The sequence below is a fragment of the Lutjanus erythropterus genome, chromosome 17 (assembly GCF_056507025.1).
Source record: "Lutjanus erythropterus isolate fLutEry1 chromosome 17, fLutEry1.hap2, whole genome shotgun sequence".
NCBI lineage: Eukaryota > Metazoa > Chordata > Actinopteri > Lutjaniformes > Lutjanidae > Lutjanus > Lutjanus erythropterus.
Window position 1 is genome coordinate 27497142 of NC_139333.1, and position 19542 is coordinate 27516683.

Consider the following 19542-nt stretch of genomic DNA (forward strand, 5'->3'; position numbering starts at 1 on the left):
GCTAAGCATTAGTTGGCTAGCTCATCTGACTTTGCAGAGAGCAGCTGCACACACACCCCTTGAATCCGGGTGTTGGTTGCCAGGTTGCAGTGACAGATGGGTTTAAATTGTATGTAAACTGTGTGTTTAGGTTGTGTTTCATAGACGATTAAAAAAGTTGTGATGATTGTTCATCATTGAAGTTTGAGTACTGCACAAATTAGAGGAGTTTCCCAGAAGAAACAAGGACACAGGAGAGCTCTGGCTTTGAAATACAGTTCAGAAACACAGGAAAAACAGGACTGAATGTTGCAAATCTACCGTAAACAGTCTTTGAGGTTTCCAGCAATTAGATTCTGATTTTTAAAGGATAGTTCCGGGTTATTAAAGACTGGGTCTTATTTTTTTTATAGCTATGGGCATCATTTCTATCTGTTATGATGACCATGCATTCACCAAGTTAATCACTGAGATCTGGGAACACGACAGCATCAGTCTGACAGGGCAAAAGAATGCTCAAATAATAATACAGGTTGTAAATCAGGAACCGCTGCGACCTGATATCGACACCACTTTTCATGAAAAGTAAAATTTAAAACTGGAAGTGAAACTGTGAAATGTCTCATGCATGGGAAAGTTGTGTGTGTGCACAGCTTGTGGCAAATTTGGTTTAACCAAGGGTCTGATCAACTCACCACACAAGCTTCTTGACCTGTCTGACTTCCTTTAATCGACGTAAATCGAAACATTGGCCAAAACTAAGAAAATAACGTAAGACAAGAGACAGAACAGGATAAAGGATAAAACAAACATATGCTGTATGAAATTTATTCTGCATGTTCCTGTTGTTCAAGCACTCAGGATTGGTTGACTTTGCAGTAACATTAATGCCTTTTTAAGTGCAAAAACACTCAACAAACAACTGCCACAGGGTTCATTTCAAGCTGTTAAACTGTGTTGTAGTGTTTGTGCTTCAGTTTTTCTGCCTTGAAACCCATCAGAGCTGAACAACAGGACAGGGATGGATGATTTCCTCACACAAACATGCATGCTAAAATCAGAAATGATAGTGTTTCACTTTATCTGGAGGGGAGTGAGGCTCTTTCCTCACATGCCTGCCTGTCAGAGTAGCTCTGTATGACTTTATCGTTCTGTATTCCCCGCTCTCTGTTACTGTTTCTGCCTCTCTGTGTCTTTATTCCTCATTTCTCTTCAGCATTTGGGGGGGTTTATTCATCCTAATCCTTCTGGGCTCTTACCCAGACCTAATTCCCTTCATAGGTTTCATTCACACCTCTCACACTCTCTCTTTTTTTTCTCTTTGCTTTAATCTCTCTCTCGTCTTCATTTCTTTGTTTCCTCGCTCACTGTCCCTTGGAGTCTACCCTTACGTTCCCCTCTATTTTTCCCCGTCTGTTTTCTGTGAGCTCCCTCCTTATCTCAGCCAGCGCAAATCCTCAGTCATGAGCGCTCATCTACAAGTTGGCAGGGATGCTGGCAGTTAGAGTTTCTCCCTCTCATACTGTCTTCCCGCCGCGCTCAGTGCTCAGATTTATCCTGGACGGCCCTGTCAGGGTGTCCCCTGCCTGCCTGGTATCAGTCTTCCCCCTGTCTCACGCCAACACAGACAGGCGTTGACCTCATGTTCTGGCCTGGGATTATCGGAGGTGCTTACCCAGTTTTAAGCGCTTGCTAACAATTTCAGAGTGGCTTTGGGCCACAGCTCACGGCCAAATCAACAGACTCTATATAGAAAACAAGGGACCTGTGAGGTGTAGGTGGGTGTTAGATGTGAGAAATGTGGGAATTTCACGTGGAAAGGGGTTGAAAGCACTCAGTGGTGGTGTAGTGGCAAGCATTGTGGAGGGTGTTGCTAGGCAACAAGAAGGACATAGCCGGGTGTGATGGGATGGAGGCCATGCGGGTATAACGTGCGTGAGCAGGTGTGAAGCTTCAAGCGAGAGAAGTGTAAGAACTTCATTAAAGAGAAAGGATAAATGTGTGTATTATTTTATTTCTGTGTGAAGTTAGATCATTAAACCTGGTCCTCACTTACATCAAGACTTATATTTGGAATTAACACTACAGTGAGAAGGTTAAGGTTAGTATTAACTGAGCAATATGTAATAATTGCATGTCCAAAAAATATTACTGCAGTCTGAATAGCAAGTTGGAGCCATAGACGGTTTATTAAATAGGTCGAAATCCCATTTAGATGAAAAATATGTCATATATTTACTGTAATTAATCATAAAATTACCACAATGTCTTCAGAGATCAACAAAATTCTTCTTGTCATACCTATAGTCATAAAAAATACAAATTATTTTAAGTAAAATATAAATATATTTTAAATAAGAAATCATTAATAAACTTTTAGAAGGAGTAGATGTTTATAACAGTTAAATTGAGCAAACAAAATCACATATTTATTCTGGCCCAGAATAGAAATTTCAAAGGACACCACAGTTGTATTGTTGCTGTCAAAGAAGCGAGTATTTCAGCTTAACGTGTTCCCTAATTTCTAATGGCATATCATGGTCTTATTATTATTATGATGTTATAGAATTTTCCTTTAAGAAACATATTGTTCCATTTTATTAATCTACAGTGAGCTTTTGAGAGCCAGTCTCTCGAGCAGGGCTTACAATAACCAGGATTTAAAAGACTGATTAGCACAGTAACCCGTGCTCCTGTGAAATACTGTCTATAAGCCCTGAGCCTGGTTCATCTAAAGGGATAAACAGTTCTATTTCACACAGGCTTCACCCATAACAGGGCTCTGGAGGCTGTAGCCGCTGAACCCTGAATATCTAAATTTACATGCTAAGCCGACCAGGATGAGCCTTTTCAGTCCTGTGGGGACGGCAGCTATAAGAGGGCAGCAGTGACACCGCTCCTCATACGCCGCACTTTTTAGCTCGCAAATGACTGCTCAGTGAAGGATGACTTTGTTGAATGATGCACTGATTACAATAAGCTCTGCATCAAGTCAAGCAAAGGACTGCTGCAGTCTTTTGGTAAAGTGAAGAAGAACGAAGAGAGGCAGAGAAGCAGAAAAGTTCCAGACAAAGTGCCTTAAATTTGTTAGACTCTGCACAAGCTTGAACACGTACTAAAAATAAAAGCAACCAGTAGACCATACCAGACCACCATAAAGCCCAAAGATATTTAGTTCAGGTCAGTTTATTATGATAATAAACAGAAAAAAACAATAAAATATTTGAGTCAGTTCACTGTCACGTTCCTGGAAAGTGTGTTTATTTTCATCTCATGACATGACACATATTCTGGACTTATCCAGTTTAAACTGTCAACCGGCCATGAATGAATGCACCTGATCAGCAACAACTGTAGTGTGTTTGCCACACAAGAGCTCAGCTGCTGAAACCAAACAGGAACACATCATTGAAAAGTGCTTCACACCTGTGTCTTGCCCTTTGTATTATTTGGCTGATGCAACTGAGCACCCTCTGGTCTGAGTTCAGTTACACAGTGTTCTCTCTCTCTCATTCTGTGGTCTGGCATCTGGAAACAAATTTTATGAGAGTTTCAGTTCATACAGCTGTGTGTGCATGTGCACGTCAACACATCTGTCTGGCGGTAATCTTAACGTCTAGAGAGCCATTGTATTAAAAAATGCATTGGAATTCTTGGTGATTAGCGTGTCTATGATGATGAGTCTGATTCCCAGGACATCAAATTCCAATGTTTTGGGTTGGTAAAGCGCCCCGAGCTCAGCAAAATAATGAGAAAATATGGAAATACAGGAAGAAGGGTCTCTACAAATACAGCCAACACCACACACCTCTACTCAGTCATAAGTGATCTTTTCTTTATTATTTGCACACATATACAACTACATAAAATACAGATGACTGATGTGCAACATAACCATCCATTACTCTCCATATAGGCTTCACGCAACACAGACATGACACAGTGTAAAAAGTGCTTTGGTCATTGTACAGTCCATTCTTTGATTATTATTTTAAACGTCACAAATATCAAATGAAACAAAATAGGCCTACAATAGAGCAGATAACAAAGAGGCAAGACTAATCTACACAGCATTCCCCCAAATTTCATTTACACAAAACTTTATCAGGACACAACCTACCTGTGCAACTTGACGGCCAAATGGCAAGACAGCGTGGCATGGCTCTAAATGATTCCATTATTTAATTATTTTTCCAAACTCTGTGCAAGTTCCCTTCAAAATGCCAGCAACAAGTCTTTAGTTGACAATGCAAGAAGTTAAAACAGCGAGCTGTTTAGATTTTGATAAAGTAGCGGCGAGATTCTTGCATTAGCTGCAGGCGTTTCATTGTTTATTACACTGCTAATTTCTCTCTATGCTTGCTGGGGTCACAGGTCAATAGCATGTATCAATTTATAGATTTATAAATTTGATTGGACTGCATGCTGTGCAATAGGCTTTTTTTAACAAAAATAATTTAGAATCTAGTTTAACAGTTATTATAATTAGACCATAAAAGCCTAAGTTTGAAACAAAACATTTCAGTAAGGCCATAATGAATATTTCATTCTGCATTTGATTTTTGGGTGTGTTAGCTGCCTCTCTGGGTGACACAGGCGCACCCTGGCACTCCCATGGCAACAGCATAGATATATATGTGCATATATTAAGAAATAATTAGGCATTGTGAATTAAATGTGATGACTGTTGCCTTCTAAAAATGTCAAGAGTGCGCTAAAAGACAAGGGTTGATAACGTACTGTTGTGTTCCATATCTCCACACCACAGTCCGACAGAACATCTCTGGGACTACCGGCCATGTTTTGTTTTTTAAAAAGGAAGGTGGAAATGATCAGCATTCAAAATATTATATGAGTGAATGTGGGGATTAAATTTTAAGAAGTTGCTCTCATAGAATGATGATAGAGAAAAAGGCGAGAACATACATCCACATATCTGATGAACTTCATGTCATATACTGAAGGAGTGTTTGGTTTTCTGATCAGGGATGCAGAAGCTTCATTGGACCTAAAAATGCAAAATGTGAATGCGAAATGCTAAATTATTACTCATGTTTACTCATATGCAGGATGCTATATACCATCATTATTTCCTCCTATGTGGCTCGTAAAGGTCAGTCCTCACTTTAGGCTTCAGGTCTTTTATTTGGTTTTCCAGGCCAAGTGAAGCATGAACCCTACTGGCAGCCGCTCAGATCACACAAGCCTCATATTCTCAATAGGTTGTGAACTCGTTAACTTTATCTACAGTCATTTGCTGTCTGTCTCAGCGACATTAAGCAAATAGGACAGCTCGACCGGCAGGCTTCAAATTTTCTGCTCAGCTTCGTGCTCGGAGGGACATATGGTTTTGGTTGAGTGCAGACATTCAGAGTTGGATGTTCAAAAACACCAGCTTGTTTTTTGTTTTGTTTTTTAACTGCATACCTGCATGCCAGATCATTTATATCAATACTCTGGGAAAAAAAGCACAACCCAAGGTTCAGATGTCTATATTTCATCTGTGCTGGAGTAAAGTGTGTGGGGAGTTTTTGCACTAAAGGTGAATCTGGAAGCCAGAGAAGTCTTCACCTTGAAAAGTAGCCACTGAGTTATTTTTATTGATCAATAACTCCTTTAATCCCACTGATATTATATAACATAATATGTTATGGAACTGCGAGAATCTTCTAACTTTCTATCTATATTCTGCTAAGAACACACAATACTCTTAACAATATTAATTCAAAATGTATCTCAATAACATACAGAATGAAGTGTGCAGTTCACAGTGTGGGGGTGAAACCATCCGTCTGCCAGATTAAAACATATTGGGCCTCCCCATTTCTCTTCTCCAGCTCGTCTGGAGCAAACTTTCCAGCACTAATCCATCTGATAAAAGGTCAAGAGTTGAGGCTCACCACATAACTGATGAGACTGCAGTATAAGAAGTTCCCTCCCCTTTTCTCCCCACGATTTAGCAATTGCCAATTGCTGTGTGCCGTGGCTTCATGTCAAAGTCTAAATATCTTGTGCCTCTTTTGGGAAACGTTACGAGCAGTTTTCTTTTTTTCCGTACGTTTCAGAGTTTCTTTAGGAGCGTTTACACCACATTGAGATTCAGGCTCCCTCAGCAACCAGCCTATATAGCAGCAGCAAAGACACAGTCCCTCTCCAGCTCTGCGGTTATACTGCAGCCAAATGTTTTCCCTCAATGCCACCCAGATGGCCGTGCAGCTAATAAACAAACATTATCAGTTGAAAATCACATTAGTCCATATGAAGCCCCGCAGGCCTGAGATGTAGAGAACATTCACAAACACAAATATACACCCATGCACAGCATAATCACAAACGGTTTTATAATTGCTTGTATATCAACTGCTTTGCAGAGCTATCAGAGCTCCAGCAACACTTCTGGTATTGAGATTAAAACCTCCTAAACTCCACGAGGACACCCTCATCCTCAGCCAGCATCACTGTCTTTCAGAGGCTGTAGCAGGCTCAGTTTTAAAGCCAGAGTGAACATACTGGTGTCATCTGAATCTAGAGGACCTAAACCATCCATAGAAAACTTGACATCTCACCTCAAGATGTCTGAATGAAAATTAGTTTGATGGGACCCAAGAGTCTTCCATTTACAGACAGGCCCACTTTATGCTAGTGCCAAGCAGTTTTGCAGCATAAGTGTGTTGTTTTTGCCAATTCTGTTTGAATATGTTTGCATACTGGGGTCCCTAAACAGCATTGGAATTGCATAAATTGGGTATGACTGAGAGTTTGAGACTCTTGTGGATTCAGTGAGCCCAGTAGTATCCATGTGTGATGACGTTTGTCCCCATCGAAGCCATTTCATTTCAATGAGAGCACTTTTTGAAACTTTTCTTCACTTTATAAAATCACCAAATGTGACCTCTGGGATAATCACAGCTTAATGAAACTCCACAACAACAAACTAGAGATCTGGGGCTTTCAGAGGATGGATGGCTTTCCTACATATATATATATATGATAATAAGGGGGTCTCTGAGCAATCCCCAGAACAGACGTGCTCACCATCCAATCACTGAAGAATGCAATTCTTACAGAAATCTCCAAAATCAAATGTTTTTGACACCAAATCACAGGTGAGCTTTTAAGATCTTGACAAACACTTCTGTAGTGTTTGTCTACACACAAATTGCTGCAGCAACATATGAGATGTACACTTTTCATAATAATGTTCTCAGGGCTTATACACTCTAAACTTTGAAAGATTGAATAACCGTCTAATCAAAATACAATCTTTATTACAGATGTATGACTAGAAAACCTTGACACAGAGTGCTGAGCTGCATTTCAAATTAATCTTCAGCTTTCCAGCTTTCAGTTGATGTATACAGCTTCTTACGTGACATATGCTGTTGACCTGTTGCCTCCCCCTAAAAACCACTGTCCCACCCTAAAAATGACAGAAATGGGTTTATGGTTTGAAAGGATGGAGTAGAAGAATGAAATGGCATACAAAGCTGAAGGATGGTTAAGGAAGATTTGGTTTTGTTTGTCCAGCTTTTTAAATATCGGTCTCAGAAATTTCTGCAGCCACACCAACGAAGGTGAACGCAGGTGAATGGAATTTAGCTTGCATTGAAAAATTACATTTAAAATATTCAACAGCAACATCTGTTTCCAGAATCTGAATCTCCATTAATCTGGGTAAAGACATCCACACACCTCGCTGCAATCTACTGAAGAAATATTCTCCATGAAACGTGTTGACAATGAGTTTCTGGAAAGACATAGTGCTGTTGCATTTTTTTAAAGGCCATTTTTCAGTTCTGTGAGCACCTCCATTATATGTGGGTCCATGCAGATATCTCAGATCTTCCTCACAACTTGGACAAATTAATCCAAAACTGTTTTCATCACAGGAGTCTGGTTGCTTTGGAGAGCTGTACTTGGCTTATGTAGCAGCAGTTTCCAGGCACTTTTCAAACCTTGAAAACACCACATAAAAATTAAAAGTATTTTCAAGTATTTTCAGTTATATAAACCAAATATCACTCTCTCCAAAGCAACCAAACTCCTTTGGCAGAAATAGTCACTTTATCTGGGAGTTGCTCATTTATCACTGTCTCAGCTGGTTAGTTTGTTTGTGTCGCTGTGTGATTTAAGCAAATCTGAACTAACTTTGTAAAATACAGTCACATAATAACCCAAATTACTGACCAACCGAGGCAGCGGCAGACTCCTGTGTTCAGTGTGATAAAATTGCTGATTTTCTTAAAGGAGTCTGGTGGCTTTGGAGATAACTACAGTATATTTCATTTAAATTACAGCAGTTTCCAAGCACTTTTCAAATCTTGAAAACACCACGTTAAAATTCAAATATTTTAAAGGATTTCCAGCACCTGTGTGAACCCTGTGATATAAGCCAAGTATTGCTCTCTTCAAAGCAACCAAATTCCTTTGGCAAAAGCATTAATCTTTAATCATTTATCAGTGTCTCAGTCGGTTAGTAAGTGTTATTGTGAGACTTCAGTGGATCTGGACGAACCTTGTAAAGCACAGAAGTCACACAATATCTCACCGATCGAGGCAGTGGTAGACCAGCAGCTCCAGTGTTCTGTGACGTAGAATTACTGATTTTGCCAATGCAGTCTGGTGGCTTTGGAGAGAGTGATATTTGATTTACTTAACTGCGGTTTTCCATCGGAAAAGGCTGCCTCATTCAACCCTGCGCCAAAAAAATCCAAACTCAGCCTTTAGAGCCTTTTAACAGATTTGAGTTAAAGACTACATATTTATCCCTGTCATCCTTATCAGTTGTGACTTCTGACATGCAGCTGAACTTTGTCTTGCTTTTTTTTTCCAAGCTTCTCCACTGGAGAGCGTGGCCTGCTTTCAGAACCTCAGCTGCTCCCTCCGACTCCCTCCAGAGAGATATTTACTCAACAGTGAAATGAAAAATGCCACTGACATCCAGTGAAACCAATGCTTTGTTTTGGCTCTCAGATGACAAGACTTGCAGTCCATCAAAGTTATTATTGCGATGCTTTAATTTTTCCATAATTGCTCAGCTTTCAGCTGCACAGCAGACGACTGGCTAAGTTCACTCTGATTTACACAATCCTTCTCCCTCTGGATTGTGATTGATGGTTCCTCATGTGAGGTGATTATTTCTATACTTTTATCTCGTCCCATTTATTGTCAGAGCCCAGTCTGAATAAATGACTTCGGCCCTGACACTCATTTTATTCATCGGAGCGTGAAACAATATTTTTCATAGTCGCACAACTCCGTAAACATATGTATTACTGATCTGCAGTTTCCTCACTGCAGTCCTCCTCTAAGTAACCACTATCTTTCGGGTGACATGTCCCATTCCTTTCACAGAGCACAATCTGCCGTCATTATCTGATAAATTGATTTTAATTTGTCTCCCAAGGCAAGAGAGCACTTTGTAGAGAGCAGCAAAAAGGCTATAAAACGTTTAAAACTGTGTTGTTTCCTCTGGTGTATTTTACTCTAAGCCCTACTCCGCTCTTATCGATTCTTCTATAATTTTATTTTATTCTTTCGTGCTCTTTAAGTCTAAAAACACACCCCTTCTCTCAACTGAAACTTGTTCCAATGTACTCTTTTGTCATACTGTAGCACAGTTTGTTCTTTTCTTTTTTTTCCTTTCCTACTCGATCACTGTGCATGCACTTTTATGTTCCATTTCTGCGATAAGGCTTCAATGATTCAAAGGCTTTATTGTCATATGTTATCAGAGTGGTGAAATTCTTCTGTCTCTCTCTAGCTGGCGTCGTCAATTATTCTATTTAGAAGTAAGAAAATATACTCAAAAGTTAAGTTTAATAAATACAAACAAGGGAAGAAAGAAGGAAGAAACATGAACAAAATGACTTAGGTAGATAAGGTGATAAAAAATATTAAAAAAAACATGTGTGCAGCGTGAGCTACACCGTGAACTATAAACCTCTTGCTCATACGTCCGTCACAGTCTGTAACACAACATTTGAATTAAAAGAAAAGGTATGTAATTTGGAAGGCAGCATCAATGAGCTGTTGCATGTCTGCGCTGGGGCAGGGCGCAGTCAATTTGATGTATCCTCCACTGCACAGAGGATTGTGGGTCAGAATAGGTAGAAAAGCATGCTGCATATTGCAAAATGTGTGGATGCAGGACATCCTGGCAATTTTGGCAAACTGCATTAAACACGCCATGTATTGGAACATACTAAATCTTTTTCAGGCATACTAAATACTATGGTAGGATAGGTACGGGAAGGCACCCCAAACCTCTGAATACTTTCCGACTTCCCTACCCTGCCTGTGGTACTCGGCCCACTGGTTACTACTGAAGACGTAAATCTTTTAAAATCTTTTTTTATTTAACCTTTACTTAACCAGCTAAAAATTTAACATTTCTGACACAAGCTCTTTTTCATTGGTAACTTGCCCAACACATCGAGTGCACGTCTACTACATAGAATAGAGGACAGGACATGCCAAATGGTACAATTCAAAAGACTAATGTCCACGTGTCAGAGAAGACCTCAAATGCACGCAGAAAATGCATGTAATTAACCACATATTACAGGAGGAGGATTTTGTCATAAAAACTTCAGTTAGCTTTTGTTTAAAACTGGATAAACAGATGAGGGAGGGCAGATTGAGTCAAGCCTGCAGGTCATTCCAGGACCTTGGCTGTAATAAGATAAACTCCCTTTTCTGAATTCAGTCAGTCCGTACAAGTCGCACCATTGAGCCTATGATTAATTTAATTTTAAAGATAAAAGCTTCAGTAATCACCCAAAACAGCTGCGCACTGTAGTTTTTAGCAAATGTTATTCCAACAGGTGGATTTGTTAGGAACTATTTACAGCAGCAGGGGAGTGTATGTGGGATTAAGTCAGAATAAACTACAGTTCCTCTAGAGCTGCAATGATTAATTGATTATGAAATTAATCACCAACTATTTTGCTAATCAAGTGAAGGGTTTTTTTTTTAAAAAGTCAAAATTCTCTGATTTCATCTGTTTAAATGTGACTATTTCCTGGTTTCTTTACTCTTTTATTACCTTAAACTGAATATCTTTGGGTTGTTGACAAAACGAGACGTTTGAGGACGCCATCTTGGACTTTTGAAAACACTGATTTTTCATTATTTTCTACATTTAATAGGGCAGACAAATAATCAATTAATCAATTAGTTGCGGCCCTGGTACCTTTGATGAAGGCACAGTTTTTGGACAGCAATTGAGCATTTATGCAGTATGTCCTAGTAGGATGAGTTCACTGTTGGTTTTTGTCTTTCCTTGGGTTTAACTGACAAAAACAGAACATTTTAAACTCTTAATCTAGTCCTCCTTTGCTCATGTCTAGTGTCATTTGCGGCTGTGCTCTAATCATCAACCCACGTTTCTTTCCTCATGCAGCCAGACAAAATCGGCCAGTCCCCGGTTGCGCCCACGTCGGACGGAGACAAGGTGGACCTGGAGGCCTTCAGCGAGTTCACCAAGATCATCACTCCTGCCATCACCCGTGTCGTCGACTTTGCCAAAAAACTGCCCATGTTCTCTGAGGTGAGTGGTGGTTATTGGATCAGAGGATCAGAGGGTGGGCGTGGGAGCCTGACAGATACAAATTATAACTGCCATACTATAACTATAACACACAGCGGGAGACGGGCGGCCAAGATCCTGTCATCATGTGAGAGGGCGTGAGATAAGGAAATGTCTGATTTAGGAGCTGAACTTGTTGAGTAGAATTAGCCCTACCTCTGCTTAAGGAGGACTCCAACAATATGTGGGACAAGAGTTATGACCAACATTTTTGCCTTAAAGGGATGGTTCGGATTATTTGAAGTGGGGTTGTACGAGGTTACTTATCTATAGTCAGAATAGCAATCAGCAGAATACCAGTTTTGAGGAAGCAGAAGGACGACCAGCGTAGGAAGCTAAACAATGTACTACTGTGGACAGGGTCAGCAGCAAAACCTATTTTAGACATTTAAAAAAAGGCCCATTGTATTCAGAATATATTCAGTATTGCTCTCTCCAAAGCAACCACACTCAAAATAGTCATTTTTCCTCGCAGCTCATGGTATTTGCTTATCTAACACTATCTCGATCCGTTAGATAGTTTGTGTTATTGTGTGACTTTAGTTAGGCTGTAGTCAACCAAAGCAAAAAAACAGTTTCCGGCATCAAACCTGCTAATCCTGCTATGTAGCTGGCTTTACTTGACGCTTAACGTTCACACAGTTTCTCTTGACTGTCCCTCAATATAACAACATAAGTCCAGCAATGCCCCTCCCTGTGGGAGTAGCCCCTCATTAGCAACATGCTAACACCAAATTCACCAGATCAGCGTATTAAGTAAACACTAAGACATCACAGCAAACTGGCAAAACTTACAGCTTTAAGTATAAACCAGGTCACAGACAGCCTGTATCGATCTATCACTGAGCCTGAACAGTTACCGACTGGCCCACGTTGATAAAACAGTCAGAAAAATAAACCTTTGATCCACAGAGGTCTTCTTTCCATTAAGGGTGGGAGCCAGTGAATCTTCAGGAAATATCACTCAAAAATAAAATACATCAGGCCTGCAGATGTACCGTTCCTGACAATAATGGATTAAGGACGGGTTCTCTCTTTATGAAAGTAACACCAGCAACTGTCCAACTAAAGAGAATTTGGTCGGACAAGAGCATAACAATCAACCACCCAATCAGACGGTGTCAGCCCTAGATTTTTAAAGTTCAGTCACTTCAGTCTGATGTCACACAATAATACAAATAAACTAACAGATTGAGGCAGCAGTAGACCAGCAGCTCCTGTGTTCTGTGAGGTAGAATGACTGTTTTTGCCAAAGGACTCTGTTTGGTTTGGAGAGCATAACTGAGATTTCCGTTGGAAAAAGCAATGAAAATATTCTAAATATGGCACACACTTCCACACACACAAGTATTCCTGCTGCTCCTTTAAACTGGGGGCGTGTCGACCACCGTCCACTGTAGATTATACACTGACTATGGATAACTACCTCATAAAATTATAAACTATCCCTGTAACAGCACGTCTTTTTAAATCTTTGTATCGTTCAATATAAAATCACAAGTCACAGGTTAATATTCTGATCATTTACACTTTGCTGCAGCCTTCATAATATGAGTCTGGCTGAAAAACGAACCCAGAAGCAGCTTTTGTTGCCGGTGACAATCAGAGAAGCACTTCTGTTCCTGCCAGCCCCGCCTTAATTAGCAACATGTAATCATGTTTCTTGTCTCCGCTGCTCGTAATGAGACCTTGTGTGATTGGATAATTATCAGGGTAGCTGAGTTACTGTCTAGTGGGACAGCTGCAGTGTGTGTGTGAATGCGTGCATTAGAAAAGAAAAGAAGAATAGCTGTACAAGTGGGCACGGAAAAGTTGTAACTGTAATCCATTACTGTTTTTTGAGAACATAAATCACTGATACTTTTGAAAGTAGAGGTCGTCTCTTTTTTTTAATCAGCATATTTTAAAGTAAATTCATTCAGATTGTTCTTTTAGTATACAATCGTTACTATTGTGATGGATACCTCTATTTAAATGAGTGTGTAAACTAGAATAAATTCCTCATTCTGCTGCTGGATATTCTATTAATTTCAGAGGAAAGTTTAGGACACACAGTTTTAGTATTCCAGACACTGAAACATATAATCAGTCATGTTTAATGTGCTATCTTTTAGTCATAATATAATAGATTATATAGTGAAAGAAGCCTTTCTAATCTGATGAAAGAGGTGGAGGGAGAGTTTAGCCTACATGAGGTCTGCTCACTGTGGTGAATTAGTGATAAGAATGCACAGAAACAAAGCCTGCGCTCACCAAGTCACTAAAAATTAAGCATACCCCCCAGGCAAAAATTTACGAGACAAATCAAGCCAATGAATGCCAATTAATCTACTCAGCAGTCAAGAGCAGCGGAATAAGAAACAGGCTTACACTGAGGTGAGATTTAATTCAGCACATCAGTCTGTAGATATAATCAAATGGGTTTCAACCCGGAGATTCTAATATCCATGTAAATCAGGGTGTATTAGTCATAATCTGTGTTCATCAGTAAGAATACACGTCTGACTCTTTTCAACCATCTTCATCTTTCGCTCCCTCCCCGTCGTTTCTTCTTAACTCTTCTTCTGATTCCTCTCTCCTCCAGTGTGGTACGCCCTGGCCACACACCAAACTTCTTGTTGAGATCTTAAAATATTGCAACTAAAACAAAAGTTCGACATCCAGATCAGTTTCAGCAATCCTACATGGGGAACATGTAGGAACGATCAGGCTCTCCGGGATTGTTTTGGCCTAAAATGCCTGATTTTAAGACAGCAACTGTGATGCACACTGCAATGTTTTTAGGGCATTTTTTTGCAATGAAGTCACAGGAACACATGAACGTTGCAAAAGAAAGTTGCAGTGTGAAGAAAACCACATGTTGTTCTGAGTCGTCCTAGTAACCTTTCTAAAAAGGCTTGAGATCAAGAAAATGCAAACAACATATGTTTTTTTTGTAAATGAAGTGCACCTGCGGGGTATTCAGAAAGAAACAAAATCTTTCTGGAGCTCAAACTCAAAGAACAAAATTATAGAATATGTATAAAATCTGTAAGTATGCAGAACATTGATAAATGTCAATTACAGTGACAAACTTTGTGTTCTTGTCATGCCGTTAATTGTTGCAACTTCCTGGAGGGACTAAACAAAGGGATACAAAATAAGAACACAACCAAATCTTAATAAAAAAGACATTTGATCATAATAAGGAGGAGTTGAGAAGAATAAAACAATAAAGTCAGAAATGACATGAAGCGTGGACTGTGGCACAGCATGCACAGATGCCAATTTTGACATTTGAATGAACACAAGCAGCTACATGATCAGACTGGTTGTAATTACGTGGAATTATCCTTTAAAGTTTGGCGACAGGAGATGCTTCTGAGTCTGAAATGTATAAGAACAGGAACCTTCTGTTTTTTGTTTATCTGTTCAAATATTGAACTTATAAATGGATGATTACTGGACTTTTTTCTGTGTGGTTGAATTGTGTGGTTGCTGTTTTGTGTCTTATTCATCTTTTGTTTTGCTGTAATTGAGGTCATATCTCATATCAGCTTTTTTTGAAAGTTATTTTGTCTGTGTTGCTGTTTTATTTCCACCTTTCTGTAAAACTGCCTGAGCGTAATAAACAATATTCCATCTATTATGCTCTAATTTACTTGTGATAAAGATAAAAGGAAACAAACATATTCTGTTTACCTCATTATTTTTTTTACCAATCACTGCTATAGGAAGCCAGAATTTTTTTGTATACCATTTAACTGAAGTAAATTATCTGTTATTGTAGGAAAAATTATCCACCCTAATTCTGATCAGGTGACATCATATTTGTAGGGGTGTGCATAAGATTGACATGGCACCTGTCATGAATATTAGGGTGTCTTAAGAAATGTTTATGACTGTTGTCCTTAAGTGTCATTCAGTCAATTATGTTATTTTTAATGCTAAATTTGGCTTAGACTTCCCAAACAATGTTAACTTTGCATTAAATAACACAACAGGACAGCAGTCATAATCATTCATAAATGTTCCTTCATGTTTATGAAAGTGTTATGTCAGTCTTATCCACATGTTCGTTATGCTGATTGTCCAGAGGTAATAATAACTTTGCATTAAATGTTAAAAATCCTTCTCTTTTTCTGCAGCTACCTTGTGAAGACCAGATCATCCTGTTGAAGGGCTGCTGTATGGAGATCATGTCGCTGCGAGCCGCCATGCGCTACGACCCGGAGAGCGAGACACTGACGCTGAGCGGGGAGATGGCCGTGAAGCGCGAGCAGCTGAAGAACGGCGGGCTGGGCGTGGTGTCGGACGCCATCTTCGATCTGGGCAAGAGCCTGGCGCAGTTCAACCTGGACGACACAGAGGTGGCGCTGCTGCAGGCCGTGCTGCTCATGAGCTCAGGTTGTTATTGACGCCACTTTCTTTTCTTTATCCTAAAACTGCTGGACTGTGCCTTTAGCCCGTACTGCTTATAACGATGCTGGTGCAGGAGTTCGAGCTTAATGTAATGTAAATGTAAATTCTCAGTCTTCTTGGAAACGTAATTCAACCACAGTCCATCTTCCTAATCATTACCGCTGCTTTACACAGCACACATTATAGGCTATTGTGTTTCAAAATGTAATTATGGCCTGAAGATGAAAGTCCACATACATATTCAGGGTTGAAAGGAGAAAATCTAAAGCTCAGCGTAAATGTGATTAAATAGCCTTCACTCTGAGTTTGTTCATTGTATTGAAACTCTTGACACATTTCGGTTTTAAGACATGTCACATAATAATATGTTCAGGGTTTTGAAATAATAGGATGCAAATACAGAGAGGAGGTGTGTTATTCTGGCCTCTTGCAAAAGAGGCAATCTAATAAGTCTCAGGGAATTAAAAAAGTAAGAAAGAAATATTAAATGCATTTTGTGACAATTAGGTATGAAATAAGATTTATTTATATTACATAACTATTAATATTAGTTATGAAATATGTCATTTTTTATTGTTTTTATAATTTTATAGAATCTTTTTGTTTGTTTGTTTTTATTGTAAGGTCATTTAAAACTTTGGCAAACTGGCAGAGAAATCAGAATTTGCAGGATTCGCCCTCAAGGACAAAGTGAATACAACATAATTTTTTGTATTAATTTTAAATCATCTGAACAGCTCTGACTTCTGAGGGAGAATGGAGTCCAGAGCCAGTCCACAGAAGTTACTGTAGCCGTTGACTGTAATTGACGTGAAACAGGCAAACAACAACAGTTAAGGGCCTGAAGAGAAATTTTAAAGGAGGACCCCGAGGCTGTGATGTTGCTTTCAGAGAAGCAAGTATGCGGATGACATGCCATTGTTTTTTTAATGATTTATTAAAGTAAATATATTACAGATTTCTCCTTTAACGAGCTATCCTTGTGAGTAGTCACCACATTACCAAATTTCTTCATATATTTTTTGAAGTTGTGCAAATGAATTTGCCACTTTTTGGTGTGGCCCTTATACCTCTCAGTTATAAACTTTTTATGTTGTTTATATGTAAATCAGTAAGGATACCACTGAAATGTTGTATCAAAGTCCTTTCAAAGCTCTTAAATCATTCAGTTTTAGTTCTGTATGAAATTATTTATAACATTTGTTATATTTGTTAATTATAAATGATGACAGATAAATAGATTTGATTCAGAAGGATTCAGACTGGATGAACTGAAGTGAATTTTATTCTGCATTTGGTATAGAAAATGCTACCAAACTCTAGTTTTAACAGCGCACAGTATTTCACACTGGTAATCGCCCATAATAAGACATGAAAGTGTTCACAGCCTGAAGGTCACATTTTCCTGCCAGAATGTTGACATTTAATCATAATTACACTGTGCTGATGATTGCTTATTCACTCATTTTCAAATGCTCTTCTTCTTTCCTTCTGTCCTTTACTCATCCCCCATCTCTTCTCCCTCTTACCCTCCCACTAATTTTTTCCTGCCTCCCTCCTTCCCGTCCCGCCGACTCTTCCTGTCCCCAGACCGTTCCGGCCTGACCTGCATGGAAAAGATCGAGAAGTGCCAGGAGACCTACCTGCTGGCGTTTGAGCACTACATCAACTACCGCAAGCACAACATTCCCCACTTCTGGCCGAAGCTCCTGATGAAGGTGACGGACCTGCGCATGATCGGGGCGTGCCACGCCAGCCGCTTCCTTCACATGAAGGTGGAGTGTCCCAACGAACTCTTCCCGCCGCTCTTCCTGGAGGTCTTTGAGGACCAGGAGGTGTGAAACACAGTTGCCACCATGCAAAGGGAAGAGGAAGTTGGGGCAAACTGGGAGAGATGGGAAGGGCCATCATTTTTATAAAGGGGAAAGGATGGAGGGAGAGTCCTCTCGGCAGGAGTCTGCATTTCTCCGACATTGCATTTACAGTATGTGGTTAAAAAACTGGAACCAACGCTAACAGAAACAACACACCAGCAACAGGAGAGTCGAGCAAACAGAGGATTTTGTTTTTTGAACACCCTCTCCTCCACCTCTTTCTTCTCCTTTTACTTACCCCTGTTTTGAAATCCGTGTGGGGGCCCTTCTGTCTGAGCATGATGTCTTATCTAGTCAGAGTTGTAGCCATTTGCCAAGACACACACACAGAGAATCACACAACACACACACACACACACACACACACACACACACACACACACACACACGCACACACCCACAGCCTGTTCCACCTCAGTTCTTCAGAGCAGCGCTCTTTGCAGGGGTCCGTCCCCCCTCTCTGGGGGAGCAGATTTACAAACCCATGTCTCCAGCGTTCATGCTGGCCAGCACCTCTCAGTATTACTTCTGAATAACTGTTAAGGCAGCAATTCAGAAAAAAAAACAAAACACGGACATCAGTGACATGTTTTTGCTCACAGTCATGCAGGCACACACAATCAGCGAACACTGCACGTGGAAATTTCAGCAGATTACTCTGGTGTATGATGGCTGTAGTAACACAGAGCTACCAGAGCTAGATCATTATCAAATCCTCAACTCAATCTGAGCCGTTACAGCTGTTTCTGGAGCTTCTTCTTCTTCTTCTTCTTAGATCCCAGTGAAACCGGTGCTATATTTATATAAGGCTACTCCAGTTTTATGAAATTGTGTTGTCTTACCTGTGCAGACCATGGTTCCATATCTACCTTCATTTGTGTCATTGGACCGGCTCCTGTGACATGCAGTGTGCACACACACACACACACACACACACACAGACCAGACACGCATATGAGCAGACTTGCCTTGTCATTGCCCGTGCTGCTTGTGCCAGCAGCCTCGCGTCTCACGAATGACAATTAAGTCCCCCCTCTCTCCAAGGAGTTACTGCATTGAAAGAAAGAAAGGCAGACAGAGAGGAGGAGAGGTGAGGAGGAAGAGGAGGGTGAGTGTTACTTGGAAGGGGAGAGAAGGGAGGAGCAGAGATAGAGACAGGAAACAAGATTTAATAGGTAGACTATAGATTCAGAGCCAGGGGTCAGAAGTAAATCTCCCACACGCAGCCTCCAGGGAAGTTTTGATTAGCAGCAACCACCAGCAAGACAGCAAAGCTCATCTCACATACACACACGCACACAAACACACACACACATAAAGTCTTTATCTTTCTTGTTCTCTCTCACAGACACACACAAACATAAACATAAAAACACACAACACACATCACCTCAGAGTAACGTGAATGCCTCATTTTACTGTATACACTGCACAGCGGTGTTGATATACAGCCCTAACCTGCAGGGTTTGTACCGAGTCCTCTCCTCACGGACTCAACTCAGTGTGGCCCCTCCAGGCTTCCATACACATTTGCCTTTTTTTTACCATGGGCGTCACTGAGAGCAGGCAAATGCCAAGAAGGCTACCATTTACCTCAAAGTGGACACACCCCCAGGCTGGGGCAGCAATACTGCCCCTGTGGTGTCAGGCACTACCTCACCTCTGTGGACACAGGGCAGCTGCCCACAGCCTACACAC

General features: G+C 40.3%; 1 protein-coding gene across 3 annotated transcripts in view; it reads left to right on the forward strand.

Annotated features, from left to right (window-relative positions):
* LOC146312376 (thyroid hormone receptor alpha-B) overlaps positions 1–18677 on the forward strand; it is a 49234-nt gene extending 30557 nt beyond the window's left edge. For all 3 annotated transcript variants that reach the window (XM_084740328.1, XM_084740329.1, XM_084740330.1), the window contains exons 6-8: positions 11384–11530; positions 15697–15955; positions 17561–18677. In XM_084740328.1, coding sequence (XP_084596454.1) covers positions 11384–11530; positions 15697–15955; positions 17561–17811 — 657 coding nt within the window. In that variant the 3' untranslated portion in view covers positions 17812–18677. The remainder of the gene's footprint in view (positions 1–11383; positions 11531–15696; positions 15956–17560) is intronic.
* Positions 18678–19542: the final 865 nt, after the last annotated feature.